At 64.4% G+C, this 27594-nt stretch overlaps 1 protein-coding gene across 5 annotated transcripts in view; it reads left to right on the top strand.

The window, feature by feature from the left end:
- Positions 1 to 21: 21 nt before the first annotated feature.
- The window catches only part of KIF21B (kinesin family member 21B), a 35986-nt gene continuing 8413 nt past the window's right edge, over positions 22 to 27594 (top strand). For 2 of the 5 annotated variants that reach the window (XM_037160918.2, XM_053659530.1), the window contains exons 1-28: positions 22 to 220; positions 10136 to 10358; positions 10611 to 10793; positions 12612 to 12761; positions 12855 to 12989; positions 13081 to 13248; positions 13338 to 13453; positions 13881 to 14076; positions 14985 to 15174; positions 15788 to 15851; positions 15961 to 16179; positions 16453 to 16543; positions 16923 to 17043; positions 17774 to 17965; positions 19555 to 19754; positions 20097 to 20204; positions 20479 to 20547; positions 20864 to 21090; positions 21196 to 21343; positions 21500 to 21691; positions 21776 to 21877; positions 22991 to 23156; positions 23347 to 23398; positions 23576 to 23633; positions 24256 to 24461; positions 24538 to 24612; positions 25872 to 25985; positions 27372 to 27410. In XM_037160918.2, the coding sequence (XP_037016813.2) occupies positions 180 to 220; positions 10136 to 10358; positions 10611 to 10793; positions 12612 to 12761; positions 12855 to 12989; positions 13081 to 13248; positions 13338 to 13453; positions 13881 to 14076; positions 14985 to 15174; positions 15788 to 15851; positions 15961 to 16179; positions 16453 to 16543; positions 16923 to 17043; positions 17774 to 17965; positions 19555 to 19754; positions 20097 to 20204; positions 20479 to 20547; positions 20864 to 21090; positions 21196 to 21343; positions 21500 to 21691; positions 21776 to 21877; positions 22991 to 23156; positions 23347 to 23398; positions 23576 to 23633; positions 24256 to 24461; positions 24538 to 24612; positions 25872 to 25985; positions 27372 to 27410 (3845 nt within the window). In that variant the 5' untranslated portion in view covers positions 22 to 179. The remainder of the gene's footprint in view (positions 221 to 10135; positions 10359 to 10610; positions 10794 to 12611; positions 12762 to 12854; positions 12990 to 13080; positions 13249 to 13337; positions 13454 to 13880; positions 14077 to 14984; positions 15175 to 15787; positions 15852 to 15960; positions 16180 to 16452; positions 16544 to 16922; positions 17044 to 17773; positions 17966 to 19554; positions 19755 to 20096; positions 20205 to 20478; positions 20548 to 20863; positions 21091 to 21195; positions 21344 to 21499; positions 21692 to 21775; positions 21878 to 22990; positions 23157 to 23346; positions 23399 to 23575; positions 23634 to 24255; positions 24462 to 24537; positions 24613 to 25871; positions 25986 to 27371; positions 27411 to 27594) is intronic. The other 3 variants (XM_037160919.2, XM_053659531.1, XM_053659532.1) reach the window with 2 other exon arrangements.

The following is a 27594-nucleotide window of genomic DNA, read 5'->3' as shown; positions in this document are numbered from 1 at the left end:
TCCGCGCGGCTGTGCGCGCGGGTGGCAGCGAGGTGGGCGGTGCGCTCGGGCGGGAGGTGTGTGCGCCGGTATCGCGCCGTCCCCCCTGCGGTGTCCGCTCTGGCCGCCACCGCCGCCTGGGGCATTGGCCCCGGGACCCCTGCCCCTGATCCACGCCCAGACCCTGGAGCCCCAGGGCCATGGCCGGCCAAGGGGACTGCTGCGTCAAGGTGGCCGTCAGGTAGGGGACTGCGGGCGCGAGGGGCTCGGGCTTTGTGTCGCGTGGCCACAGGGCCGCTGGGTCCGGAGCCTGCACGCCCGAAGGAAGGGCCGCGTGGACCCGCGGGCTGTTGGAAGGTGGCTTTGTTTGGGTGGTAATTTCGGGCCCCTCTTGGGAGCCCTTAATAATCAGAAAATCGAATAAACAAGGAAATCCGGTATTTCACACCCAGCCCTGGCCCAGGCGGAGAGTCTGTGTGTTTCCTCTTCGCCTCCCCACAGGGCTGCTGTCTCATATCGGGTTGTTGGGGGGAAATTTCCCCCCATCTACCCTAGCAGGCTGGTTCTGCCTTGGGTCCCGCCCGGCTGGCAGCATACCCCCGCCCCGCCCCCGCTCACCAGCCTGCAGACAAAGATCAGTGCAGGGCTGGGGTGTCCCCTGCCTCGGCTGGGAGGCAGAGGAGCCTGCTGGCTCTGTCCCGAGCAGATGGGGGGGGGGGGCTGGGGACAGGAAGAGAGGTCCCTGGGGTTCCACCGCAAGAGGCCAGGAGGGTGTGCCCGGCGTACGCTGCACAGGCACTCTGATAAAATGGACCCCGGAGGGCTGCATGGACTTATCTGGGGTTTGAAGTGATGCCCTGACCTTTGGGGTGGGGACAGGGCATGGCGGGGGCCTCCACGGGGTGGGGCACACAGGGGCAGGTCGGGGAACATTGCAAAGGTGAGCCGAGCCACTGGTGCCCTTTGTTGGGTGAACACCCTGTGCCCCACACCCCCTCTCACTGTTCTTGCTTTGGGTTTGTCTCTTGGAGAGGGGTCCGGGGGTGGGAGAGGGCCCTGGGGACTGCTCACTGAGGCAGGGATGCTGGACAGGAGCGTCCAGCCCTGCCCAGCCCTGTGTGACGCTTGGGGGTCCGGGGTCCAGGTTTAGGGTGGGAATCTGCGGCAGGTGACCTATATTCCAGGAGCCCAGGAAGGTCACCTACACAGGGTCAGAACTGACTATGGAAAGGCGTCCCTCCTCCTGCCCCAGGGCACGTGCTCTCAGCCTCCTTGCCAGCCCTCTGCCACCCAGAGAGAAGGGGGGATGGCTCCCAGGCTCTGCAGTCCAGGGAGGGAGACAGAGGCACCCCCAACCATGCACTAGGCTGCACCCAGGCACCCCCTGAGCTCGGCTTTGCTGGCCCCACCAGACAAAGGGGAGCCCGCAGGTGCCTGGTGGGCCGGCGGGCGGGTGGGGCCAGGCTGCTGCAGAGCTGACTTTGCAGCAGGAAGCGGAGAGGTCGAGGGAGGAAGGCGCCTGGGTGGTGGGGTGGTGAGAAGTGTAGATATGGCACCTTCGAGTGGGGGAGTCTGAGTGCACGCAAAAGGCCCCCCGACTGAACCAGGGCTGGGAAGGATTGGGCGGGGTACCCCACCATGGGGGCTTTCATTCAGACTCCATCTTGCCCGAGAGAGCCAAACAAAGCCCCCGCCCTGAGGCAGGGTCCCCAGGCTGGACTGGGGCCTGGCCAGGGGTGGAAAAGCCCCTCGGGGTTGGCACCTGGTGTAGAGGAGTGAGGACCAGCTGGAGTCCTTCCCCATGGCCACCAGAAGGTCGCTGGGATGCTTTCCACAGAAAGGAGGCAGGGCCTGCCCACTGCACCCCACTCACTGGGGCCACAGGCCTCATCCCTGCTTCCTGCTTGGATCTCACGGTGAGATCCGGGTGCCCCACTCCTGCCCTGAGCTGCTGATCTGGGTGGAGGGTGGGGAGACTTGAGCATCAGAAGAGCCAGGTCTCAGTGCTCCTGGTAGGTGAGGGACCGCCCCTCCCCACTGGCACCCCAGCAGGAGTGCTCAGCCTGGCACACGCCAGACCTCAATGGGCAGCCGGCCGTGGAAGGCGGACAGTGCCGGGACAGAAGGCAGTTTCTGATAAGAGAGCTGAGGACAGGGCTGGTGTAGGGGGCAGTCCCTCGTGCCTTTAGATCCCCTTCTGGCCCCCATCCCCACCCCCAGGAGCCTCTTTGCCACTACAGAGCTGGGGGGTGGGCCGGAGCGGAATGGGAAGGACCAAGGATCTGGGATTGTTGAGAGCCTGCCAGCGCTGGGTGCCGGTGTCTCTCTGACTCCGTGGAAGTTCTTTCTTATATCTAACTGAAGTGCTTTCTGAGTCCTCAGGAGAGTAACTTGCTGTGAGCCCTGGGTCCAGCTCTTGGGACCGGGGGGCCAGGAGTGAGACAAGGAGACAGACTTGTGTGTGTGTGGGGAGGGGGGCAGGGATGCTTTTAGCTGAGGAGTGACACGTAGGGGGGTGCCAAGGCTGCTGGCGGGGAATCTCCTTGGGACAGGATCCAAGCTGGCCGCCAGCAGGTCCCCACAGGGCAGCCCTGGGCTGGGTCAGGGCCAGAGGGAGAAAACTTCCAGGTCCTGGGCTGTGGGAAAGTGGGGAAGGTCCAGGTGCGAGCCGACCCCAGATGCCCCAGCCCACGTCTCCCTGCAGTCTGGTCGCTCTGCCCCTAAACCATCTGCACTGAGAGACTGCCAGGCCGGGCCAGCCCAGCAGCCTGCCTGCCATCACCTCGACCGTTAATCCCCGTGCAGGAGGATCAGGACCCAGAGCTGGCCTCCATCTGGGGTGGGGTGTGGGAGGGAGGTGAGCCTGAGCTGCCACCTGGCCCGCCCAGCAGCACCGGGGCGACTGGGCGACTGGGCGACTAGTGTGGGGGAGAGGTTGGAGGGGGAAGCTGTTAGGAAATGCAGGCTGGCATAGCTCAAGTTGGGGAAGGAAGCCAATCACACGGTGTGTTTACCGAAGACCCTTCTGAGGCCCCAGCCCTGAGCCCCCTCCCCCCAGGGTCGCCTTCAGTGTGGCCCGACCCTTATCTCTGGTCTCCTTGAGCTTCCTTCCCTGGCGGTCAGCTGGGGAGGGGGAGGTGACACAGCCACCCCAAGGCCTTCCGTGGACACCTCAGGGCGGAGCAGGGACTGGAAAGGGGACAAGGGCAGTGCCAGTCAGGGACCCCAGGGACACTGTGAGAGCCCCTCAGCCCTGTCCCCCCTGGGTGCACTCTCGCTGCCGTCTGTCAGAGCTACCCCTGCTCTGAAGTCCTCAGCGTCTGTCTGAATCTGCAATCAGGAGAGTTGGTGACTTGGGGCAGAGGCTGAAGGAGACACAGACAAGTGTGCAAGGGGCCAGTCAGCACCAAGCAAGGCCACCTGTGTCCTGTGCAGTCCCCAGCAGGACCCCCGGGGGCCGTGTGGAGACCCAAGGCCCTGGTGGTGGCCTCCTGCTATAGAAACAGGGTGTATGTCATCACAAGGAAGTGGACTGGAGTAACCGCAGGCCCCGGAAACCACTCGCCCTCCCCCACCCAGCAGCCTGGCTGATTGGAGCTTTTCAAACCCTCTGGGGAGTTGGGGCGGGGCCGGGGGGAGCGGCACCCACACTCTCACAGCTCTGGGGGCAAAGGGCAGGCTGGGCCCTCTGGGCCTCAGCTTTACCCACCACAGAATGGGGGCAGCCGGCAGACTGCTCTGGAGTCAGTAGGAGCACAATGACGTGTGCTTGGGGGGCGCCTGTGGCTTCAGCTGCAGCCACTGTTGGCCGAGATGTAGGAAACGCCCCCCCCCCCCAGTTGTGAATGGATTGATCTCTGGAGGCTGCTGTGAGGGAACCGACTTGACCTCAGGTGGCTCAGCACCGTCATTTCCACAGCCTTCCTCTGTGCCAGGTGTGCTCGCAGGTCACCTCAGAGTGGCCCCGGGAGGTGCCTGAGGTCATTCCCGTTGCAAAGGCCGCGCCAACTCTGAGTACCAGGCGTGATCCCTTCATCCCTTCCAGGCACACCCTCCTCATGCTGCTCGCTGCTGCAAGTCTCGCGCCTCAGTTTCTTCAAATGCTTTACTGCGCACAGCTGTCTGAGTGCATGCGGCTGCCCTACTGTGCATGGCTGCTCCAGTGTGTGCACGTGGGGCGGTGCCGTGCAGGCGTGTGCTGAGGCCTGAGGGTCCAGGCTTCCCCTTTACGCAGCGGCTTTGCACAGGGCGGCCTGTCCCCACCGTGGCCCCAGCTCCTAGCCCCCGCTCCCTCTGTCAAGGGAGCTTTCCTTTGCCGCACAGATGCCTGAGTCCCCCTTTCCCAAGACCCAGGTCAGGGTGGCGGGGAAAGGCTCCCTGCCCCCGCAGGCGGCCGCTCTCAGGCCAGGAGCCTGTTGCTCTGAATTCCTCCGCAGAGACGGCCCCCAGGGCCCAGTCCCCACGAGCTGTCCCCACCAGATGCACATGCCATCGTGGCTCTGGGCGCTCTAGCTCAGCCTGACTCAGGGCAAATCTGTCTCCCGGGAGGTCATGGGAAACCCCTGCCAGATGCCGGGGTGGGGGTGGGGCTGTGGGGCCGGAGATGCCGGAGCAGAGAGGAGCAGGGTTCCCAATCCGGGCTCGCTTCTTCCCACGCCCGGCCACAAGGAGTCAGATGGGCCACCCATGTGGCAGTCTGGGGTCTGTCCAGGTCCCCACTGCTGGCCTGTCACTCCACTCAGCTGGTCTGATTCCTCCCTTCTACCTGTTCCTTCTCTGGGGGTACCCTGCAAGACAGCTGGGATCCCTGGGGGCCGTGGACCAGGCAGCAGCTGCGCCCTTCCCAGTGCACTGCGTGTCCCTGGGCATGACTCTGGGGGAACTGAAAGAGAAAGGTCAAGGACCTCTCCCAGGGGGGAGTGGGGTCACAGTCCTGCACCCAGGCCCCCTGAGTCGGCACCCAAGCCCTCCTGCACCCTTGCTTCCCGCTCCTGGAATGTGTTCAGCAGCAGGACTCAAGCAGAGAGGGTTAACAGACCCCTTCCACCAGGCCTGCCAGGACTTCGTTAACCCATGCCCTTTGACCCCCCAGTACAAAGCCTTCTTATTTGGGGTTCAGAGCCAGCTGAGTCCTTTGCGGGCAGCCTCAGCCGGGTGGGCAGGGAGGGTCTGAGAGGCCAAGAGAAGGACCCTCCAGCTGCCTCTCCCCACACTGCAGCCCTGCAGCTGCAGGTCCGGCACCCCCCATAAGACCTGACCCCCCGTTTCAGGGGGCCTGGCCTCTGTGGGAAGATGCCTTCTCTGGGCTAAGTCCACTGAAAGCCACGGTGTCTGTGAGCCAGACTCCCCTGGGAGAGCGGGGATCAGAGCTGGCGGGCTGCCACTCAGGGCGGGCAGCCGGAGGAGGATGTGCTCTCGGCCTCCAAGGCAGCCGCCTCCTGGTCCTGCTCATCCTGCTCATCCCTCTCATCCCGGTCCAGCGCTCCCCTCCTGGCGTGGTGGCAGCTGCTGGCAGGACCGGTCTGGACATTCTCCAGGGGTCACTTTCTCCAGCCACCCTGCCCGACCTGGTGCAGGGTTCCTCTGTGTCCCTGCAGGGTCACACACAGATGGGGTGGCGTTTCACCACCCCCCACGAGTCGTGCGACTTCGGGTGTGTCAGAGTCTCAGCCAAATGGTGGTCATCCCCACACGGGTTCTCCAAACCATCAGGGACGTCCGGGGCTGTGATTTCGAGGAAGGAGCCTGCAGACTGCCAGGCACCCCTTCCCTGTCAGCAGCGTGCGGCAGGAAGCTCTTTGTGCTGGCTTATCTAAATCCCGCTGCTGTGGCCCAGTTCCCCTTTGATCTGGCTCCTCCGTGGCAGGTCACAGTGGTGGCTCGTGACTCAGAGTGACAGGCAGACTAGAGGTCACGGAGCTGCTCTGAGTCCCTGCCACGTGTGCACATACACACACGCGCGCACACACCCCTTCACAGCGGGCCTTCCACAGCTGGGCCCAGAGGGCTGGGCATGGGTTTGCTCTGTCCCTCAGTCTTCAGGGCAGCCCACCCCGAGGCAGGGTGATGGCCCTCCTCCCGGGTAGTCCCACCGGTCTCCGCGGCTCCCTTTCAGGGTTCAGACAGGCATGGGGTCCCACAGGAGAAAAGAACACAGACAGGCTCTCTCCCCCGAGGCTGTTTCCAAAGAGACTAGTTGGTTATTTGGGCCAGCTGAGGGGCGATTCCAGGCCAGGTCTCTGGTTCTTTTCCTAGCCTTTGAGAGGGGGTCTCCCCAGAGGCATGCGTTTCTCACACGTGAACAGCCTCACGCGTGAACGGCTGCACGCATGCAGGCCCCCCGAGGCTCTCCTTCTGGAGCCAGCCTCAGGGCTGATGGCGAGGGGGGGTGTCTGCATGGAAGGCCTTGCTATTTCTCAGCCACGTGGCCTTGAACTGGCTTGTTCAGTTCCTCGCTGAGACCTCACTGGTCAGTTAGGGGCAAAAACTCCCCCCTCAATCCCGAGTCCTGCGGCTGAGACCGGGCGAGAGGAAGGAGCTGAGGGATATGGGGTCTCAGGTGCCGGCCAAGAAAGGGTTGGGATTCAGGACCACACACCACCGTTGTCCTGGCTCATTGTCTTATTATCACAGCGTCCGGGTGAGACCTGAGACTCCCTGGGCTGCACCTTCAGGAGCTCAAGGTCAAGACTGGGGGGAAGGTCGGATAGAAGACAAGGGAGGGGCCCTTGCCAGCTGACTGATTTCATCTGAGACACTGAGCAAACCCCCAGGAGCCCAAGGTCACTTGGTGACACTTGGAGGGCTGTGACCGGCTGTCTTTGTGTGTCGTCACTAAGGAGGGGTTGGGGAGAAGAGAGTTGGCCCCGTCCTTGCCCCCCAGCCTGGGGCTGGGCGTGAGGCACTGGGCACCCTTCGCGGAGGGGGTTTGTCTCCTTGGCTGACTCTCTGCGCCCCGGCTGCCTCCTCTGTCTCCTCTGCCCTCCCCTCCTGCCCTGTCCTCCAGGCTCTCGGCGGACGCTCAAGGACTAGTTGAGCTCAGCTCTCCCCTTCAGCTCTGCGCTGGGGGTGGGCCCGGGGCCTGTCCCTGCGGTGCGCTCATTTCTGGGGCGGTGGGGGTGGGTCTAATTGCTGCCAGGAACAGAGGAAGCCCAGTGCCCACATCGGTGCCAAATCCTGCCGCTGAAAAGCGCTGGCCCTCTCTCTGCGCCCCTGCCCAGCTCCCACCGTGCTCCAGCTGCTGGTGCCAAGTGGCGCATAGACCAGGCTCTGTTCCGGGAGGTTCCGGGCCTTTCTGAGCGGGGCCGCTGGGCTGCCTCGCCTCGGATGGGTGGTGCTTGGGGGAGATGACTGAGATGAGCTCTAGGAGGTCCCGGATGGAAATGAGACTGGAAGTCTGGCCCAGAAAACCTCCCTGAGAAAAGCAGGGAGCAGACCCATGGGCTGTAGTCAGCCAACCTGAGCTTCTCAAATGCTGCATTAAGTTATAGTTGACCTTCATCACGGACTTTCTCATGCCCCCTTAAACTGTGTGCTTGAAGCCAGCCAGAGCCTCACTCCCCTTGCCCCCCAGTCCTGGTCCGCAGTTTCTTGGGTCTGTCCTGGAGCAACCTGCACACTGGCTTCCCCACGGACCTCCCCCCACAAGCCCCCAGGGAGGAGCAGGGCCATGAGTGGTAATTGGGCTCTGGAGGCCCCTGCTCAGGGCAGGACTGAGAGAGGAGGCTGTCTGCAGCACACGCCTGGCCCAGCACCAGCACAGAAAGCTCCCCAGAACCGCACTTCTCCTTTGCTTCCGTCTCCGGTTACCCTCCAGCCCCATTCCCGGCGCGGGTGCTCTCACCCCTGTCCAGGTCAGCGGCTTTGGGAATCGGTACCTCACCCGGGCCACGGCCCATCTCCCAGCCTGCACCCCTTCCTCTGGGTGACGATGGCACCTGTCTGCAGCCTGCAGAACACCCTGGGGTGCTTAGACTGGGCCAGTGTGTGGCTGGCTGGCTCTCTCTGACCGCAGAGCACCCCACATGGGATGGCAGGGTCCCAGGGGGAACCCCCAGTGGAACCCACTGCTCCTGGACCCTAACATCCCAGCATCCCCTGCTCTCGTCCCCTCCACACTGCCCCACCCACCCCATTCCTGCCAGGCGGGCAACCCCGTGGCCTGGGGGCTGCTGGTGAAGAACCAACCGTCTGTCTCACTGACAGACAGGGCAGCTGCCCCACCCGCTACTCCCAGTCTCCAGGGACCCTGATTTGATTTCCTCCAATCACCAGCATTGCCAGCAGCCCGGGGTAATTAAATGGTCTTTGAGTTGGATCCAGAACTCCCATCGAGAGCAGCCTGTGTGGTGGTGGGCTGTGCATCCTGGGAGCTGGTGCAAAGCCGCAAGGGCCCCCGGGGCTGCCCAGCCAGGCCCCACTCACCTGCAGCACCAGGCTGCTGGGGGCGGCATGTGTTTGGTCTGGAGTCCCAGAGGTGTGGGGCAGAGCCAGCCCCAGGGCCAGAGCTCTGGGTCCTGCCTGGGCCTGTGCTTGGCGCCACGGCCCGCTCAGGTGACTCCGGGCTCTGTCCAGAGCACATGCGTGATGTGTGTCCATCCCCACGGCACGCTGAGCCTGCTCCTCAGCCAAAGGCCAGGCAGGGCCACGGAGGGCCGCAGACAGATGGGTTCTAACCCCCATGCCCCTCCTGTCCCGCTGTCGGACCCTCACTTCCTCTGGGTGGAACTGGGGTAGCGGGGCTCACGCTCTGCCTGGCATACGCGGAGAGCGCCCATCGGTGCGCCGCCGCCATGTGCCGTACAGGAGGAGCCTTTGCTGGCCTTGGCCTCTGGCTGGCTGGGCGGCTGTCTGGTCTGATGAGCAGAAACTGCTCTGGAGGCTCTGGGGGCCGCTGGGAAGCTGGGTGCTAGCTTCAGCTGGCCACGACCTCTGGAACAGCGGGACGGGGTGGGTGAGCCTGAGCCCTCTTTGGGCCTCCGTCCCATCGCCGTCTGTCCAGGTAGCCCTGACCCACGGGGACCTGTTCTGGCCTGAGGGGAAGCGCTTCTGGGAACACGCGGCCCTGCCCAGGGCATTCCCCCTCCCCTGCCCCATGGCACAGGTCAGGGGCAGGCTTGGGTGAGCTCGGAGTGGCCAGCGGTGTTCCGGGGCAGGGACAGGATGGTAGGAAGCCCTGGCCCTGTGGCCAGGAGCCCAGGGCCCTTGGCAGGTCTCGCTCGGGTCCTCTCAGGGTGAATGTTGGAGCCTTGTGAGCGCCGTGCTGACCTCGTGGGGCTGTCTCGGGTGGGCCCAGGATGTTAGCGCCAGCCCATCCCCCTTTACTTCAGGCATTGGAGAGGTGCTCTCTGCCAATCCCTGCACATGCTCACTGACTCACCTCTGGTTGCCATGGCGACATCGTCATGGCAATGGCTGCTGGGAAGGGGCGGGGGAGCCAGGCTGGATGGAAACAGCCCTGTCCACGCTGACGCCCCCTCAGCCCTGCTGCCACTTTTCTTCCTCTCTCCAGGGGAGCCCTCCCCCCACCAGGATCTTTGGTGGGGGCCCCTCCTGTGTTGGCAGGCTGGGTGTCCCTTCCAGGGGTCCCTGCCCTTTCCAGCGAGCTGGGTCTCAACCTGGTCCTGCAGGACTATGCTGAGTTGGCCCCCTGCGCTGCTGGAGAGGAACCAGAGCTGGTTCCCAGGAAGGTCCCCCAGGCTCCGACACAGGGGTGTGGCTTCTGAGCTGGAGGGCTGAGCCCCTGGGAGTGGCCGGGCCTGTCCCTCCAGTCCCCAACCTGGCCCCTCGCCAGGAGGTCAGACAGACCTGGGGTTAGTCTTGCCACGTCGCACTATTCAAGCCTGGACCAGTCACTCAAACTCAACCCCAGCAGACAACACGTGCCTCGTGGAAACACATGCATTAATATGAACATGAAAATGTGTTCATATTAATGAACCTTTCCATGCAGGTCCCACAGAAAGCTCAATACATGTTGGTGGAGGTGGGCAGTGTCGATGTGACTGCTATTACCCTTATGTTTCCACAGAGGCGCCTTTGCCCTCTGGGGGGCACTCCAAGACTTCCTTCCTTCTCCCCCAGCTGTGGGGGTGTCGGTAGGGGGCCAGGGTGGAGGGCTGACCAGGCCCCCTGTCCCCCACCCCATTCCTGGCAGGATCCGGCCGCAGTTGTCAAAGGAGAAAATCGAGGGCTGTCACATCTGTACATCCGTCACCCCGGGCGAGCCCCAGGTGCTGCTGGGGAAGGACAAGGCCTTCACCTATGACTTTGTCTTCGACCTGGACACCTGGCAGGAGCATGTCTACACGACCTGCGTGCGCAGGCTGGTTGAGGGCTGCTTCGACGGGTACAACGCCACTGTGCTGGCCTACGGGCAGGTGAGCCCGCCAGCTCTCAGGGCCACGCCAGCCCGGCCGCCCCGGCAATGCTGAGAACCCCACCTGAGAGCCACGGAGGTGCGCTGCGGGTGTGCGGTCCTCTGAGGATGCCGCAGAGGGAGGGCTGCCAGCCAGAGTGACAGCCCCAGGGTGTGGCTTTGAGACCCTTGGGGCAGGGGCCAGGCTGGCAGGTCATGGCGAGGGAATGGGGGCGAGTGCTGGCTAACACGTCCCTCCGTCTTTGCCATGCAGACGGGGGCCGGGAAGACCTACACCATGGGCACCGGCTTCGACACGGTGATGGCCGAGGAGGAGCAGGGCATCATCCCAAGGGCCATCGCGCACCTCTTTGGGGGCATTGCAGAGCGGAAGCAGCGGGCACAGGAGCAGGGAGTGGCTGAGCCGGAGTTCAAAGTCAGCGCTCAGTTTCTGGAGGTACCGTGGCCTTGCAGGGTGGGCAGGAGGGACACTTGGGGACTGGGAGTCCCTGGAAGACAGGCTGTCCTCCAGAGTGGTGGGATGAGGCCAGGGAGCCCTGGAGGCGTCTGTAGGTGATGAGGTCCCTGCTGCTGGAAGTACCCAAGTGAGGGCTGGAAGACCATGGAGTGGGACTCTTCTCTGTGTCCAGTGGGGCCTGAGTCAACGGGGCTATGGGATCCCTTCCGACCCTGACTTTGGGCCAGTCACCTCCAAACACTGCACAGCAGTGCGACCTTGAGTTTCCTTAAGGGGCCGAGAGAGGAAGTGCAGGCCTGGCATGCAGTGAGAACTGGGGCTCCCACCCATCCTTCTGGCCTCCCGGCCTCCAGACAGTCTGCCCTGTCCCTCGCTGGCGGAGGCCCTTCCTGACCCCTGAGTCTCCTCTGACTCCAGGGAGGAACATCCTCCAGGAGGGCCCCGCCTCCCTCGGGGAGACGTCAGGATGCCAGGGGCAGGGGCTGCGTTGGGACGGTGCTGAGGCCGCCCCTCCCCCAGCAGTTACCACAGAGCACTGGGCACCCACAGGGGACGAGGGGCCTGGAGAGGGGCTTCTCAGAGGGTCTCCAGGGAGGCAGTGGGCCTGCCCAGGGTCCTCCTCTGGGTTGCCTGAACCAGGCAGCCCAGCTCTCTCAGCGTCTGCTGCCCCAGCCCGGAGACACCCTGGCCCGAGTGCTCACCCCACCTGCCCTGTCCCTGCCTGCACCCGGCCGTCCTCTGCGGGGAGGTGGCTCTGGGTTGCCGTGCCGCGGCCCTGCCCACCCCCACAACTGTTCCTCCCGAACACACAGGGAGGCCGCCCTTCCCTTGGGCGGCCCTGTAGGGTTTTGTTGTGTTGGGTTTGTTTTCTTGTCCTTCCGGACTTTTGGACACAGAGTGCCTCTGTCTGTCTGTCTGTCTTTCCCACTGATGAGAGTCTGTATAAGCTCCTCTCTTTGTTTTCCTCCTTTCTCCATCTGGTCACCATGAGATCCCCAAAGGCCAGGCCATTTTGTAGAAACCCACGTCCCAGGGCGGACCACAAGGGGTTAAGTGATGCCAGGTCTGTCCTGACAGACAGACACCAGGGCACCAGCCCCCTTCCGCTTCCTCTTCCCATTCCTGTGGGTATTTTTGTCCCCGTAAGGAAAGTCCGTTTGTCTGAGGACACAGGCCACCCCTCCCCCCGCAGGGCTCTGCTGGCTGCTGCCCCAGCTGCCCAGTCCCTCTTCCTGCCCCCAGCCCAGCTCCCTGCCCGCTGAGCTGCCCTGCCCTTCCACAGGTGACAGTCCCCTGCTAGCAATGACAGACACAGGTGTGTCTGAGGCCGAGACCCTCTGAAACCGGCTGACTGGGCCTGGCCGGGCCCCCTGGGAGGCTGGGCCCCTTTCTCCCCCGGGTGCAGGACACGCAGACTGTGCCTCCCCCGCTGCGAGGTGGTCGTCACCTAGACCCCCCGGGCCTGCTTCCCCTCCTGAATCTGGGAGCACACCCCACCTCAGCTTTCCCAGGCCAGTCACGTAACAGGATTTGTCCGAGTCACAGGCGTCTCTTCATCTATATGTAGGAGCTGAGGTCCCTCGTCCCCTGTGGGTCCCCCGTGCTCTGCCCTAACCGCTGGGGGAGGAGCAGCCTCAGCACCGTCTCACCCAGGGCCCAGATGCCCCCACCCCTGTCCAGGAGAAAGGTGGTAGAGATGGAGCCGCTGCTGCCACGCCCCCAGAAGGGAGTGGGCTCACAGGCGAGAGAAGGTCCCCGGGGCCCCAGGAGCCCAGCAGCTGTCCCCTCCCCACCCAGCTCTACAACGAGGAGATCCTGGACCTGTTCGATGGCACCCGTGACCCCGACGCCCGCCACCGCAAGTCCAACATCAAGATCCACGAGGATGCCAACGGCGGCATCTACACCACGGGCGTCACCTCCCGCCTCATCAACTCCCAGGAGGAGGTGAGCGGGCGTGCGGGCGGGGGGGCAGGGGGTGGGGAATGGGGCACCAGGGGTCGTCGGGGCCCCAGCCCTCACCTCCGCCTCCCGTCCCAGCTGATCCAGTGCCTGCGGCAGGGAGCCCTCTCCCGCACCACAGCCAGCACGCAGATGAACGTGCAGAGCTCCCGCTCCCACGCCATCTTCACCGTCCACGTCTGCCAGATGCGGGTTTGCGCCCAGCCCGAGCCGGTGAGGAGCGCAGGGTGGGGACCCAGGAGGGGGCGGGGCCAGGAGCAGCAGGCTCTCGGAGCTCTGAGCCAGTTGCTGCCTCCCGCTGCAGGTGACAGACACAGTGCCCGGGCTTCCCGAGGCCGCAGCGCCCAGGAGGGAGTATGAGACGCTCACGGCCAAGTTTCACTTTGTGGACCTGGCCGGCTCTGAGCGGCTGAAACGGACAGGGGCCACTGGAGAGCGGGCCAAAGAGGGCATCTCCATCAACTGCGGCCTGGTAGGCGCAAGGTCGGGGGGAGGCTCGGTGGCTTGGGGACTGCGCCGGGCCCCCCAATGCCTCTCCAGTGCCGGGGTCTGTCTTTGCAGCTGGCCTTGGGCAACGTGATCAGCGCCCTGGGGGACCAGAGCAAGAAGGTGGTCCACGTGCCCTACAGGGACTCCAAGCTCACTCGGCTCCTGCAGGACTCGCTCGGGGGCAACAGGTACCCACCAGCGCCCAGGGAGAGGCAGGAGGCGGGGTGTCCTGGGAAAACAGAATGTGAGGGTTCAAGTGTGAAGGCCCCAGAGCAAGGAGACATCCGGCTCTGGGCTGAGTGGGGCGCAGGCACCTTGAGATACCCCATGACCTTTGGCCAACATGGTGGGACTCAGTTTCCTCATCTGCACAACAGGGGGGCACAGTCCTAAAGGCAGTGAGGGAGCCCAGATGGGGCAAGAGATGGGAGGTGGTGAGAAGATGCGGGGCCGGCACTCTGGCGCTGAGGCGGTGCCATGTCCTTGCACTGTGGGCGGTCCAGGTGCTTGGGTGTTACCTCAGCCAGGGAAGGGGTGTGGCAGGAGCTGCACTCTGAGGCTTCCCGGGACCTGCCGGGCCCCCCAGACCCTCACTCTACCCCCTCTTCCCCGCAGCCAGACCATCATGATCGCCTGCGTGAGCCCCTCGGACCGGGACTTCATGGAGACGCTCAACACACTCAAGTACGCCAACCGGGCACGGAACATCAAGAACAAGGTGGTGGTGAACCAGGACAAGACGAGCCAGCAGATTGGCGCGCTGCGGGCGGAGGTTGCGCGCCTGCAACTGGAGCTCCTGGAGTACAAGGCGGTGAGCGTGCCTCGCACAGCCCCCAAGGCAGCATGGCTGCTCTGTGCGCGTCTTCCTGTCCGCTGTGTGGACCCCAGGAGTCCCCTAACCAGGCGCCGGAGTGGGAGGAGAGTGGATGGGACCACACGGATTGTCCATTGTGGGTGGGGCCCCGGCAGGCCCAGGAGGGACTTGGCCCTACTTCCTCAGCTGGTCAGAGAGGGCTTCATGGAGGAGGCAGCCTTTCATCTGGATCTTGCAGAATGAGCGAGATGTCAGCAAAAGTGACTGGAGCAGGCATTGTAGGATGAGAACGTGCCACACACAGGCAACAGAGATGAAAAAATGGGTGCCCTGGGGGATGTGCCCCGTTCCACGTGACGGAAGCAGGGGTCACTGGCAGGCAGCCCAAGGCCTGAGGCTGCCACACAAGTGGGGTTTGGTTTGACCTCCCCCGACCTTAAAAGAATGTGACTTAGTTTCTGTTTTGTTTTAAATCGGGTCATTTCCTTTTCTCTTTAAACATTTGAAGCTGCCCGGACACGGGATATGCAGCTGGCTGCAGGGACACAGTGGCCGCCCCTCTCAGACCAGGGGTGGCACTCTGCTCAGTCCAATCCCCACCGCTCCCTGTTGTCTGCCACCCGGACTGGCTGACTCATGTGCGCCACCTGCCCGGGGCCAGAGTTTGAGGGGATGGGGAGGGGAGTGGTGGAAAGGAAGGTCCAGGCGGTGCAGAGGACGGCCTGCGAGGGTCGGTCACAAACTTCGGACTTTCCTGTCATCACCCAGACCCATGCAGGCTTTCCGAGCTCGGGAGGCAGGGGCTGTGTCCTAGGAAGCCTGGGGCATGGGAGCCACAGCATGCTGCCCCTCCCCTCTCCCTGGGGGCCCAGCACCTGACCGCTCCCCGCTGCCCTTCCCCCCAGGGCAAGAGGGTGATTGGCGAGGACGGCAGCGAGGGCTACAGCGACCTCTTCCGGGAGAACGCCATGCTGCAGAAGGAGAATGGGGCCCTGCGCCTGCGCGTGAAGGCCATGCAAGAGGCCATCGATGCCATCAACAGCCGCGTCACCCAGCTCATGAGCCAGGAGGCCAGCCTGCTTCTGGCCAAGGCCGGTGGGTTCCTCTCCGCCTGCGGCCAGGATGGGGGGGGCGGGGCGCTGGGACAGGACGGGCCAGGCCGGCCGAGCAGCTCACAGATCAGCTCCAAGTGCGTTCCTCCCAGTCAGTTGTGACTTCTTTTGTGCACGACAAACAGTGGGGGGTTAAGCCTCTCTCCCTGCCCTCTCCTTCCAACTCTGGCTCCACTGCTTGGAGCCTCCGGGAGCAGCTCATCAGACCGTGTGCTCCCTGGGTGGGTGTGCCTCTCGACACTCTCACAGGTGTGTGGCGACAGTGCAGTCTCTCCATCTCCGTGCCAGAGGTCGGATGTCCTACAACTTCCCCTGTGCACCCAGCATTCTGCTTTACAACCTATGCACGACCCAGTTTTTGTAAATGTCCGTGGCCTGTCTATGGTGGTGAGGAACTGTGCGTGGTGACCGCCCTCTCCGGAGGGACCCTCGGCTGGGTCCAGCATCTTGCTCTTACTGACCTGCTCGTGCAGACCTGTGCACAGAATAAGCCTTTCCCGGACGCAGGTCCCTCTTTGGAAAAGGCCCGTGCACACGGCCCTGTGGGGGACACAGAGGTTTGGAGCTGAAGGTCCTTTTGTGACTTCTCCCCCCAGGTGACGGCAATGAGGCCATTGGTGCTCTGATCCAGAGCTACATCCGGGAGATCGAGGAGCTGCGGTGAGCGAGCCCGGCGCCCCTGGGACATAGCCTGACACACCTGGGAGCCCTGGGCCGGGCTGGGCCAGGGTGGCCCAGCTAACGCTGGCCACCCACTGCCTCCCCGCAGGACGAAGCTCCTGGAGAGCGAGGCCATGAATGAGTCCCTGCGTCGCAGCCTCTCTCGGGCCTCGGCGCGGGGCCCCTACTCCCTGGGTGCTTCTCCGGTGGCTCCAGGCTTTGGCGGCAGCCCGGCCAGCTCCATGGAGGATGCCTCTGAGGTGATCCGCCGGGCCAAGCAGGACCTGGAGCGCCTCAAGAAGAAGGAAATCAGGCAGCGGAGAAAGAGGCGAGTGAGCGCCCTGGGGTGGCCCCCCAGGAGGACGCTGCCCAGGGCTACCCAGCGACTCCCGGAGCAAACCGGCCTTTTGGGCAGGGCCCCCCTCCCATTCCTACTGCCACCTCCCCGGGGAGAGGGGGGGTGGAGAGCCTCCAGTTAGCGCCGGGTGGGCCTCTGACCTCTGGGCAGGACCAGCCTCTCCCACCCCACTCGCCCGCCACCCGGTCCCCCTTTTCAGGCAGGTGTGGTCCCCTAACCGGGCTTCCCCTTGCTCCTCGGCAGCCCGGAGAAGGAGGCCTTCAAAAAGAGGGCGAAACTCCAGCAGGAAAACAGCGAGGAGACGGATGAGAATGAAGACAATGAGGTGGAGGAGGTGAGCCCACCTGCCTGTCCCCAGCTCCTGTCCCCCTGTCTCTGCTGGGGGGCCCCATCGCCTCCTTGTGCATGGAGGGCTAGGTGCCTCCTGACAGGCTGCCTGGTTACCACAGGGATGTCCACGCCTCAGTCTCCCACCTCCTCCCGGTGCGGGCGGGGGCTCTGACCAGGCTGCTGGGGATTGGGTGGTGCTCTTCCAGAATGGGGGTGGCCCCAGGGCCCTGTCTGAGACCACCGTGTCCCCCAGTCTCCTGACATGCCCACTGTGTGGTCTGGACTGGCCTCTGCTTCTGGGCGCCCTGCAGCCCTGAGGCTGGATTCAGCTCCTGTGGGGGCAGGGGGAGCTGCCAGCCGCCCTAATGGCATCTGGTGCCCAGGAGGAGGAGGAGCCGGACGAGAGTGGCTGTGAGGAGGAGGAGGAGGGGCGTGAGGACGAGGACGAGGACTCGGGCAGTGACGAGAGCCTGGTGGACTCCGACTCGGACGCTGAGGGGAAGGGTGAGTGTGCCCTTGGGGCCTGTGGAGAGCCTCGGGGCACCTCCTGGTTGGCAGAGCCTCAGCCGATGCCCCCGGGGTGGAGACAGGCCCCCGAGTCCTCAGGTCTCAGAGGCAGCGGCTGTCTGGAGCCCAGAGCCGTGAAAGCAGGAGCCCCAGCAGCACAGTGGCCATGACCCCAAGGGTGGCACCTGCCTGCTGGGCTCTGAACAGAGCCTTATGCCCCCACGGCCTGGCTCTCCTGGTCCTCCCAGCCCCCTGTGTGAGCTGTTGGGGGCTTGCCCCACATTACCAGGAAGGGCAGGCTTTGGAGGGGTCAGTGTGTCTCCATGGTGCAGTCGCTGCAAGGCTGGGCCTGGAAGGCGGGCCTGGCTGGTGCTGTGGTCCCCTCCGAGGGGGACTCCGGCTCCCTCAGCTCTACCCCGCTGTCATCTCAGATCTAGGGCCCTGCAAGGTGTGCCCCATTCCCTCTCCCGCTTCCACCCAGGCTGCCCCTGCGGTCATGCAGACGGGAGGACAGTGGCCTCTGGGTCAGAACAGGGAATGCCTGGACCACCCCACCTTGCATTAACTGTGTGCTCCCATCTGGCAGCCCGTACCCACTGTGGGGAGTGTCATTTCCTCCAGCCTCGGGGCATCGCCCTGTGGCTACCGACCTCGGAAAGCCCCCGATCCCCTACCCCCGCCCCAGCCCTGGCGCCCTGGGTCAGGCTGGTGGGTCTCTGCCCCACAGAGGTGAACTATCAGGCCGATCTGGCCGACCTGACCTGCGAGATCGAGATCAAGCAGAAGCTGATTGACGAGCTGGAGAACAGCCAGCGGCGGCTGCAGACGCTCAAGCACCAGTATGAGGAGAAGCTGGTTCTGCTGCAGAACAAGATCCGGGACACCCAGCTGGAGCGGGACCGTGTGCTGCAGAACCTCAGTGAGGCCCGCCCACTGCCTCTCTGGCTCCGCCCACTGCCCGAGGGGCCCGCCCCTGTTTGAAGCCCCACCCACCCCTAGCATCTCTGGGATTTACATGATTTCCTGGAGCCGGGCTTTGGCATTGCCCGTAGTCAAAGGTCAAAGGGTTCTTCTGTCTGGCCCCAGATCTATGCCACATTTTAAATTATTTTTATTATTTTACTATCATCTTAAGTGTTGGAGGCCTTCACGTCCCCAGGCACACAAGCATGACACTTTCCAACGTTTTTCCCTGCACTCATTTCCTGGAGAGTTTTTTTCTGGACCCATTTAGCAGCCCACTGCTCCCACTCTGTCTCCCTCACGCTGCTCCGCAGCCCGTTCACTCACTCAGGCTTTCAGCAAACCTCTGTTGAATGACTAAACGTCTGCCCCTTATGGGGCAGACACTGTCCTGGGCACAGCAGATGCCGGGGTGGACAAGGTCCCTGGGGTCCTGGAGTGAGCGAGCGTTCTGGTGGTGAGACAGACAGAAATAAGACGAATCCCAGAACCCTAGCATGTCAGGCGGTGATAAGTGTGGCAGAAAGAATACAGCAGGGAAGGAGGGCGGGTTGGAGTCTGACAGGGACAGTCCTGGAAGACTTCCCCGAGCCAGTGACATCTGCGCAGAGGAGGAGGTGACGCAGGACTCGAGCAGAATGAGTGCAGGGAAGGGCATTCCAGGCTGAGGGAACAGAAGGCGCCAAGCCCTGAGGCAGGCGTCTGCCCGGACGCTGGCGGAAGGCTGAGGGCACCACTGGGAAGGGGCAGTAGCAAGACAGGAGGTCAGAGAAGAACATGGGGCCAGGCTGCATCTGTCACGGTGACGGCGTGGCCTTGACTTCTGAGGGAGGTGAGAGAGAAGTGGCCTTTTGAAAGAAGGGCTGACTGTGAGCTTTAAGAGCATTCTGGAAAGCTCCCTGAGGCTGCTGGCTCCGGGAACGAACACGGCAGCTTGAGACCCGTCTGGGCGCTGTGACAAGGGTCCCGGGGAAAAGCAGCTTGGGTGGGAGGCCGTGGGAAGTGGTCAGTTCTGGGTGTGGTTTGAAGGGCGAACAGAGGCTTTGTGGGTAGATGGGTGGGGGACATGGAGAGAGGGGAGGGCCGAGAACACTGCAGAGGTGTGAGAGTCTGGGAGGAGGAAGGCTGCAGGGGTGGGGGCGGGCCCCGCGGTGGCTGTAACTCTCCCAGGGAGCCGTGGGCAGCGCAATAGGAGGGGTCAGGGGTGCATGACAGCCTGTTCCCTCGGCTCTGGCCCCCATCACTCTGTCTTTCTCTGACTCTAACCCTCTGACTGGCCCGGCCCCTTCCAACAATCCTGGGTAACACCCAGCCAGCGAGAGAGTCTTCAGGACGTTCCCAGGGAGCTGGTGGCCAGGGGCCCAGTGATCTTGACCTGAAAACACGGGTCCAAGCCCATGGCATGCTGCTCGGCAAGGTCCCTGGGAGTCTTCCAGCCGGACCCCGTCACTGTCCCAATCAAAAAAGCACACCTGCTTTTTTGAGCGGTCCCGCAGGGGGCCTGGGCGGGGACGCGACCCTGACGCCGCCCGTGTCACCCCGCAGGCACCATGGAGTGCTACACCGAGGAGAAGGCCAACAAGGTCAAGGCGGACTACGAGAAGAGGCTGCGGGAGATGCACCGGGACCTGCAGAAGCTGCAGGCGGCCCAGAAGGAGCATGCGCGGCTGCTCAAGAACCAGTCCCGCTACGAGAGGGAGCTGCGGAAGCTGCAGGCCGAGGTGGCCGAGATGAAGAAGGCCAAGGTGGGCTCCCGGGGCCCCGCGCCCCGCAGCCTGCAGTCACACGGTGCCTGTCGGTGGCCTGGCCCGGGCCTGGGTGCTTGCCCGGCGTCTCCGGGGACCCCCCGCTGCACACTGCCCCCTGCGGAAGCCCCGTCATGTTCGGAGTAGTGGGAGCCAGGGCCAGACATGGCCAGGCTGGCGGGAAGACCACTCCTTCGCCAGGTGGCCTGGGATATGGGGCAGCTCAGCCCCTGCGGAGGAGTGGGGGGCAGACGCTGCCCGCCCCCCGCCCAGCGTCCTCCTCCCCGAGGCGTGTGGGCCGCCTGCTCAGCCCTGTCCCACCGCCCCCTCTGCCTGTCCCAGGTGGCCCTGATGAAGCAGATGCGCGAGGAGCAGCAGCGGCGGCGGCTGGTGGAGACCAAGAGGAACCGGGAGATCGCGCAGCTGAAGAAGGAGCAGCGGCGACAGGAGGTGAGGGCGCCCCCGGGACGCCGGGCCCTGCAGGCTCCTGGTGCAGCCCTGCGTGGCACACAGCAGAGACCGAGACTCCCCAGTGAGGGCCGGGAACTTGCCTGAGGTCACCAGCCTCTCGAGAGGCCCGTGGTGGGGACGGAAGGCCAGAGAAGTGCCCATGAGGAGAAGGGGGCCGCTGTGACCTCTGGGACAGGGGCCGAGCTCCAGGGCGAGTCAGATCCGCAGGCGGGGCCCTGAGGCCCAGAGTGTGGACCCTGGTCTCCACCTGCAGTTTCAGATTCGAGCCCTGGAGTCCCAGAAGCGGCAGCAGGAACTGGTCCTGAGGAGGAAGACCCAGGAGGTGAGCAAGGCGCCTTCCTGAGGATGCCCCCCAGTCCCCCAGAGAGCACCCTGGGGCCACCCAGCCCACCAGCAGACGCAGGTGTGGCCTGGGCTGAGGCTGGAGAGCAGGCTACAGGCCCTGGTCCCAAAGCCTGTGCTGTTTGTTCTTGTTTTAAAGGGTAGAAGTCTCTCTCGTGTGTGTTCCCTTCCTAACACACAGAGGCCCCTTCTCAGCCCCAGCCCAGTCCAGGACAGAGGGTTCTCTCTCCATTTCTGGGCATTTTCTGGGCTCTGGGGTGCCCTGCTCACCGGGTCCCACTTTCCGTGGCCCCCAGGTGTCCGCACTGAGACGTCTGGCCAAGCCCATGTCTGACCGGGTGGCGGGGCGCGTGGGTCTGAAGCCTCCCATGCTGGACTCCGGGGCCGAGGTGTCAGCCAGCACCTCGTCGGAGGCCGAGTCGGGGGTCCGCTCCGTCTCCAGCATCGTGCGCCAGTGGAACCGAAAAATCAACCACTTCCTGGACCACCCCGCATCCAGTGGCCACAGCACCCGCCCTCCCAGGTGAGTGGGGCCTGGGGATCTGGGGCGGGGCAGGAGGCAGGCAAGCCCTGGGAGAGTCAGCTCCAGATGAGGGTCCCACCCAGCCCCGCTGATCTCTGGGTCCAGGAAGAAGTTCCAGAAGAAGGGGGCCAGCCAGAGCTTCAGCAAGACCGCGAGGCTCAAGTGGCAGTCGCTGGAGCGGAGGGTCATCGACATCGTCATGCAGCGGATGACCATTGTCAACCTGGAGGCTGACATGGAGCGGCTCATCAAGGTGGGCACGGCCCCTCCTCCTGCCCCCGCCGTCTGTTTTGGCTGCTCTGGCCCTTCCCACCTCCCCTGGTTCCCAGTCCCCTGCTCCTCCTGGCGGGTCGGAGGACAGCCCTGGGCAGAGATGGTCAGCGCTCTGAGGCACCCCTCCCACCCCCAGAAAAGGGAGGAGCTGTTCCTCCTGCAGGAGACGCTGCGGAGGCGGCGGGAGCGGCTGCAGGCAGAGAGCCCGGAGGACAAGGGGCTGCAGGAGCTGGCGGAGGAGATGGAGGTGCTGGCGGCCAACATCGACTACGTCAACGACAGCATCTCCGACTGCCAGGCCACCATCGTGCAGCTGGAGGAGACCAAGGTGCCCCAGGGTGGGGGCCTCGGGAGTGCAGGGGGCGCAGCAGGAATGGCCGGGTGACCGGAGCGCTCTGCTGCCCGCCCCCAGGAGGAGCTGGACTCCACAGACACGTCCGTGGTCATCAGTTCCTGTTCCCTGGCCGAGGCCCGCCTTCTGCTGGACAACTTCCTCAAGGCGTCCATCGACAAGGTGGGCGCAGCTGGCCCCCCGGGGGTGGGGCCTCCCGGCCCGGCTCCTCCCGCCCACATCGGGGACCGGCTTGGGCAGGCTAGAGAACCCAGTTGACGCGACACACCACGCCTGTGGCTCGTCCTGTGGCTCGAGATGACGCACTTGGAGAGCTTAGCCTGAGGTCCGGCTCACAGTGGGGCCTCCGTGGAAGGGGACCCCGAGTGCCGGCCCAGGCCTGTCCGCAGCCCGGCTGGCTGGAGTCTGCTGGAGGTTGGGGGCAAGCGTGTGTGTGTGCGGTGAGACAGCAAAGGCAGACAGACAGACGGACCCCATTCCACCAGGAAGGCTCGTGCTGGGACATGGGGTGGCAGCGGGCGTGTCTTGTGCTCCTTCCCTCCCTGCTGGACCAAGAGCCAGAGAGAGGCCGTGGTTCCATGTCCCGGTGCCTGGGTCTTTGGGTACCACCCGGCATGTGCGCAGCTCTGGACGGGGGCAGGAGCCTGCCCTCCCGGCTCCTTGCCAGTCCCCAGTGGGCTCTCAGCTCTGCTTTGTGTCTTTGGGGACTGTGGGGCTTAATCAGGCAGCTGTGACAATGTGCCGTCGGCTGGTGGCCCGAACCACAGATCCCTCTTCTCCCAGTCCTGGAGGCTGGGGGTTTGGGGTTGGGCAGGGCTGGTTTCCCGGCAGGCCTCCCTCCTTGGCCTGTAGATGTCCTCTCCCTTCACTGGTCGTCCCTCTGGGTGTCCAGTCTCCCCGTCTTATAAGGACACCGGCCATGTGGGTTAGGGCCCCCCGGAGAGTTCCCACGTAACTTGGTGATGCCTTCAAGACCCGCTCTGCAGTACAGTCACATTCTGAGGTCCTCGGGTCACAGTGTCAGCATGTGAATTTGGGGCACACATTTCAGTCCGTAACAGGAGTGTGTCTCGGGGGACCTCCACGGTTGTGTGACTGTGAGGGAGTAAGGGGCCTGGGGTGCATCTCAGGCCTGTGACAGGCACGGGGTGACACCCAGGAGTCCTGGGGAGCTCTCCAGGGGGTTTCAGTGGAAGCAAGGGGTGTGGGGCAGTGACAGGGTGCCCTCGGTCCCAGGCCAGGGAGGCTCACCCAGGCCCGGCTCCCCGCCCCCAGGGGCTGCAGGTGGCCCAGAAGGAGGCCCAGATCCGGCTGCTGGAGGGACGGCTGAGGCAGACGGACATTGCGGGCTCCTCCCAGAACCACCTGCTCCTGGACGCACTGCGGGAGAAGGCGGAAGCCCACCCGGAGCTGCAGGCCCTCATCCAAAACGTGCAGCAAGGTATGCGGGGTGCAGGGGGGCACGGCCTCCAAGGCCCTGGGTGCTCTCAGGGCTCCTGGCTCTCGCCTGGGACTGCGCCTCCCCAGAACTCTGCCAGAAGCCCACCTGATCCCAGTGGGTGAAACACGGGAGGGAGGCCTCACTCCGGGGCCTCTCACGTCCTGGTCCCCACTTCTTTCTCCTCCCCCAGAGAATGGCTACGCCAGCACGGATGAGGAGGTCTCAGAGTTCTCCGAGGGCAGGTGAGGCCCCACACCTGGAGTGAGCACTGGCTCGGTGCCCCCTGGGGCTAAGGGTCGGGGAAGCCTCCGGGGCCAGGACGGAGCCTGGGTTGGGGGCTTTTGGGGGCCCAAGTTGAGGTCCCAGAGCACCGGGAAGGAGGCTCACAGGGTGCTGACCTCCCTCTGCTTCTTCCTTAGCTTCTCCCAGTCGTTCACCATGAAAGGTTCCACCAGCCACGACGATTTCAAGTTCAAGGTGAGCCCCCTCGGGAGGCAGGTGAGGTGCGGAGAACCCAGCCTCCTCAAGCCTGGTCCCCGCTTTCACGGCTCTGCCCTCCCCCCGGGCCTGATCCAGTGTTGCCTCCAGCTGGTGGGGGGGGTCTAGGAAGGGTCTAGCCTGGGGTTGGAGGGAGTGGGGGGCCAGGTGTGTGACCTGATACAGCCCATTGTTTTTGTGGAAGATGGAAAAAGAGCCAGGGCCCTTGCCTGGTGACGTCACCATAACCAAGGTCCCCCACTTTCAAAATCTTTCTCTTCCCCACCCCAGACCTGAGTCAGAGACAAACTAGGTCTCTGGTTCCTGTACACGCAGAGGGTGACCCATCAGCAGTAGGGGGCCCAGTTAGTGGGCTTGAACTGAGAAATGGGCTCTAGAGAGAGGCCCATGCAGAGTGCCGGGCACACCGATCGGCTGGTAAGCAGCCGATTACATGGTCCAAGGAAACACAGGAAACCCAGGTCTGTGGCTTGGCACTGTCCAGAAGCCTCCAGAGACAGGCTCTGGGTGATGCCCTTCCACAGCCTCCCTGTCCCCCCTGCCTGCCCGGTCACCGGCCACCGGTGCGGGAAGTCGGTCCACCCTGGCGCCTCCTTTCCAGGGTGAGCCCAAGCTGTCTGCCCAGATAAAGGCCGTGTCCGCCGAGTGCCTGGGGCCCCCGCTGGACGTCTCCACCAAGAACATCACCAAGTCGCTGGCCTCGCTGGTGGAGATCACTGAAGACGGCATGGGCTTCTCTATCCGAGACCCCCTCCTCCGGGACAAGGTCTCACGCACGGTCAGCCTGCCCACCAGAGGCAGCACCTTGTAAGAAGGGCGGCCAGGGGGCTGGACGGGGTGAGCAGGGAGCCGGGCGGCGCCTCACCGGCCCCTTCTGTTCCAGCCCCCGGCAGTCCCGAGGCGCCGACACCTCGCCCCTGACCCGAAGGAAGTCGTACGACCGAGGGCAACCCGCCAGGTGAGAGTGCCCGCCAGACCCCCGTCCAGGCCACGACTGTGAGACGTTTCAGTCTGGGCCAGACCGAGACTCACCTGCCCCCACCCCGTCCGGAGTGGGCTCAGGACTTGTAACCTCCATAAGCCCTACAACTAGGAGCCGGGCCCGAGGCTGAAATCGTAGGCGGGGGTGCGCTCAGTGTTGGGGGGCTGTCCTTGCCTGGATGCACTTCAACCCCTTCTAGGTTCTTATAGTGTGAGAGGAGTTTAGGCATTTAAAGACAACCCACAGAGACCAGGGCAGGACGGGGAAGTCTGCGGCGGGCCAGCCGCTCCCTGTCCCAGCCCCGCGGAGCCTCTGCAGCTCGCTGGTGCCTCTGGGGTCCTCTGGTGTGTCACTGAATTTCCAGGGACGTCGGGCGGCCACCCCAGGTCACAAGCCGAGTGGAAGGGCAGGGTCTCGGGATGTCTTTCACCTCTGGCCTTGGAGGGAGGCAGGGGGACTCACTCCAGTGCCTGTCGCCCCCCTGCCAGCACCTCGCAGGGTAGCTGGCCATAGGTGGGGGTGGCGAGAGTGTTTGCCCTTGGGGCTCACACCTGCCGCTTCCCTGTGAGGACAAATGGCTGTCCGAGGGACCGAGGCCAAACTCCCGACGAAGTGTCTGGGGTGCCCGAACGGGGCGGTGCGGCTGACTTGCGTCACTCACAGTAGTTCCGTCTGAAACGCCAACTTCGGGACACTGAGCCGTCCCCAATCCCGGCCCTGGTCGCCACCTTTTCATCAGCCAGTCAGTGTTCAAAGACACTTTGTTAACGTACATCTGTGACTTACTGCCATGGGCCTCGCACTCCGGCCGGCGCACAGGTTTTCTCTGAGGGGCCTGTCACGGTCCCTCCCGGTCAGGAACACAGGAGGGCACTCCACTGGGGCCCTGGAAGCAGAAATCACCAACAAACTGCAAACTCAGTAGCACTGAGGGGACCACAGAAGGGCTACGTGCCCACAGGGCTGGAGGAAGCCACGGGCAGAGGGTGTGGCCTCGCTAACTTCAGCTGCAGCGAGCGTGGCCAGGCACGCTGATGTCTCACTGCTGCCCTCCGGTCTGCGCTGACCGCGAAAGCACAGTGGGGTTATTTCGGGACTACAGATGCGTTTCAATGAGGCCGGGGAACCGCGTGGGGGGACGGTCCGTTGAGGGAGAACTCCGGGAGCTCAACTGAAACCAGAGATTGGGCCGGGCTGCGGTCCCTCGCCGACGTCGCTCTGTCCCCACTCGCCAGGTCCACAGACGTGGGGTCCACGCCCCCCCCGTCCCCTCCCACTCGGCCACGCAATGACCGCAACGTCTTCTCCCGCCTCACCAGCCACCAGAGCCAAGGGTCGGCGCTGGACAAGTAAGAGCCCTGTGGCCGGCTCTGCGGGGGAGGGAAGCCCGGGGTGGGCCGGGGCTGTGGGCAGGGCCGGGGCGGCCCCTCTCCTGGCCTCTCTGCCCTTTCGGTCCTCACCCCGGGACTTTCAGTTCCTGGAGCACGAGGGGGATCTCGGGAGAGAGGCGCACAGAAAGCCACGGGGATGGCAGGGCCATTCCAGCACCCCAGGGGCACCCCCAGAACTGCCCTTGAAGCCTCTCGGCTGAGGCCCTGAGTCTGCGATGCCCCCTCCTCCAGCTTCACCAGCCCCTTCCACTGTGAAGGCTCAGAGGCTGGTGGGCTCACCCCGAGGGGTGGCCCCTGCCGGTGGGACGGGTGCTGAGGGTGGACCTCCATGGCACATGCCCTCACCCCCTTGGTCTCACCTGAGCCATCAGTCAGCCGTGGGGACTGTTGCCCCTACTTTATACAACAGGAAGTGGGGCTCGAGGGGGCCCAAGGGCAGCCCCCTAGAAGGTGCCAGCACTGTGTTGGGGACCTGGGCTGTGACCTGTGCTGGCATGTGTCCAAAGCAGGGGACTCAGCCTGGGAAAGTGGGGCCTGTCCGCCAGGAGTTTCTCTTCACACCGTGGTCGGCCCTGCTGTGCAGGGGGCGGAGCTTCCCGCAGGCCAGCCGGTGCCCGTCCTCACTCCGCACAGGCAGCTGACACCAGCCCTGCCCACGGAACGCCCCTTCTGGGCCCACACATGCTCCTCCCCTGCCCACCTTGGCACAGGCTCCCACTGTGGGGGGCACACTGAGCCTGGCCCACACCAACCAGGGCGCCCTCCACAGTGGACAAGCCCCTTTCTCAGAGGCAGTGGCGGTGCCATGGGCTCTCACTGTCCCGCCTGGCGGTCAGTCACCCAGCCTGCAATCCTCTCCTGGGGTCCGGGTCTGTGAGGCTCGTGCAAAGTGCACAGCCAGCTCCTAGCACGTCCCCATGGGCTCTCCATGGACAGTGGACTTTGGAACCCAGTCAGTCCCTGGGGAATGGCTGGAAGCTGCCAGCTCCCCAGGACAGGAGGAGCCCGCAGGTCCCCACACTGCCTGGTGGGATGGGTGCCCCCAGTTTGTTCGATGGGGCAGTCGGAGGCCTTGGGACCAGCAGGCCGCCCAGGAAGGGGCTCCCCAGACCGTGAGGCTGGTGCCCCTCCTCATCTCACCCTGGTAGCAGAGGGTGTCCCCAGCTCCCAGGCCAGCCGGTCCCCAGCTCCTGCCCTCTACCCTCAGTGCTCCGCCGCATTCCTCCTCCTCCCCGCTCCGCTCCCCTCTGAGAGAATAACCGCCCTCTGACCTCCCGCTGCTGCCTCTGCCCCCGTGTGTCTCCCGCCCTCCCCCTAATCCGGCTAATTTTCTGCCCCCCCCAGGTCTGACGACAGCGACTCCTCTTTGTCGGAGGTCCTGAGGTACACACCGACGGCCGCATGCTTGTCCCCAGTGCGCCCCTCCCTGCTCTCTCCCCAGCCCCTCCCCAGCCCCTCCCGCCTGCACCCCCGCCCTCAGCATGGCCCCTCCAGGCCCCTTCCTGCCCCCTATTCTTCTCTCAGGGTGGCCGCCAGGCCTCTGACAGCGTCGCCGGCTGGAGCTGGG

The sequence above is a fragment of the Artibeus jamaicensis genome, unplaced genomic scaffold, assembly GCF_021234435.1.
Source record: "Artibeus jamaicensis isolate MK-2021 breed Jamaican fruit bat unplaced genomic scaffold, CSHL_Jam_final scaffold_754, whole genome shotgun sequence".
Taxonomy (NCBI): Eukaryota; Metazoa; Chordata; class Mammalia; order Chiroptera; family Phyllostomidae; genus Artibeus; species Artibeus jamaicensis.
Note: the sequence above shows the minus strand (reverse complement) of the source record. Positions and strands in the feature narration are given on the sequence as shown.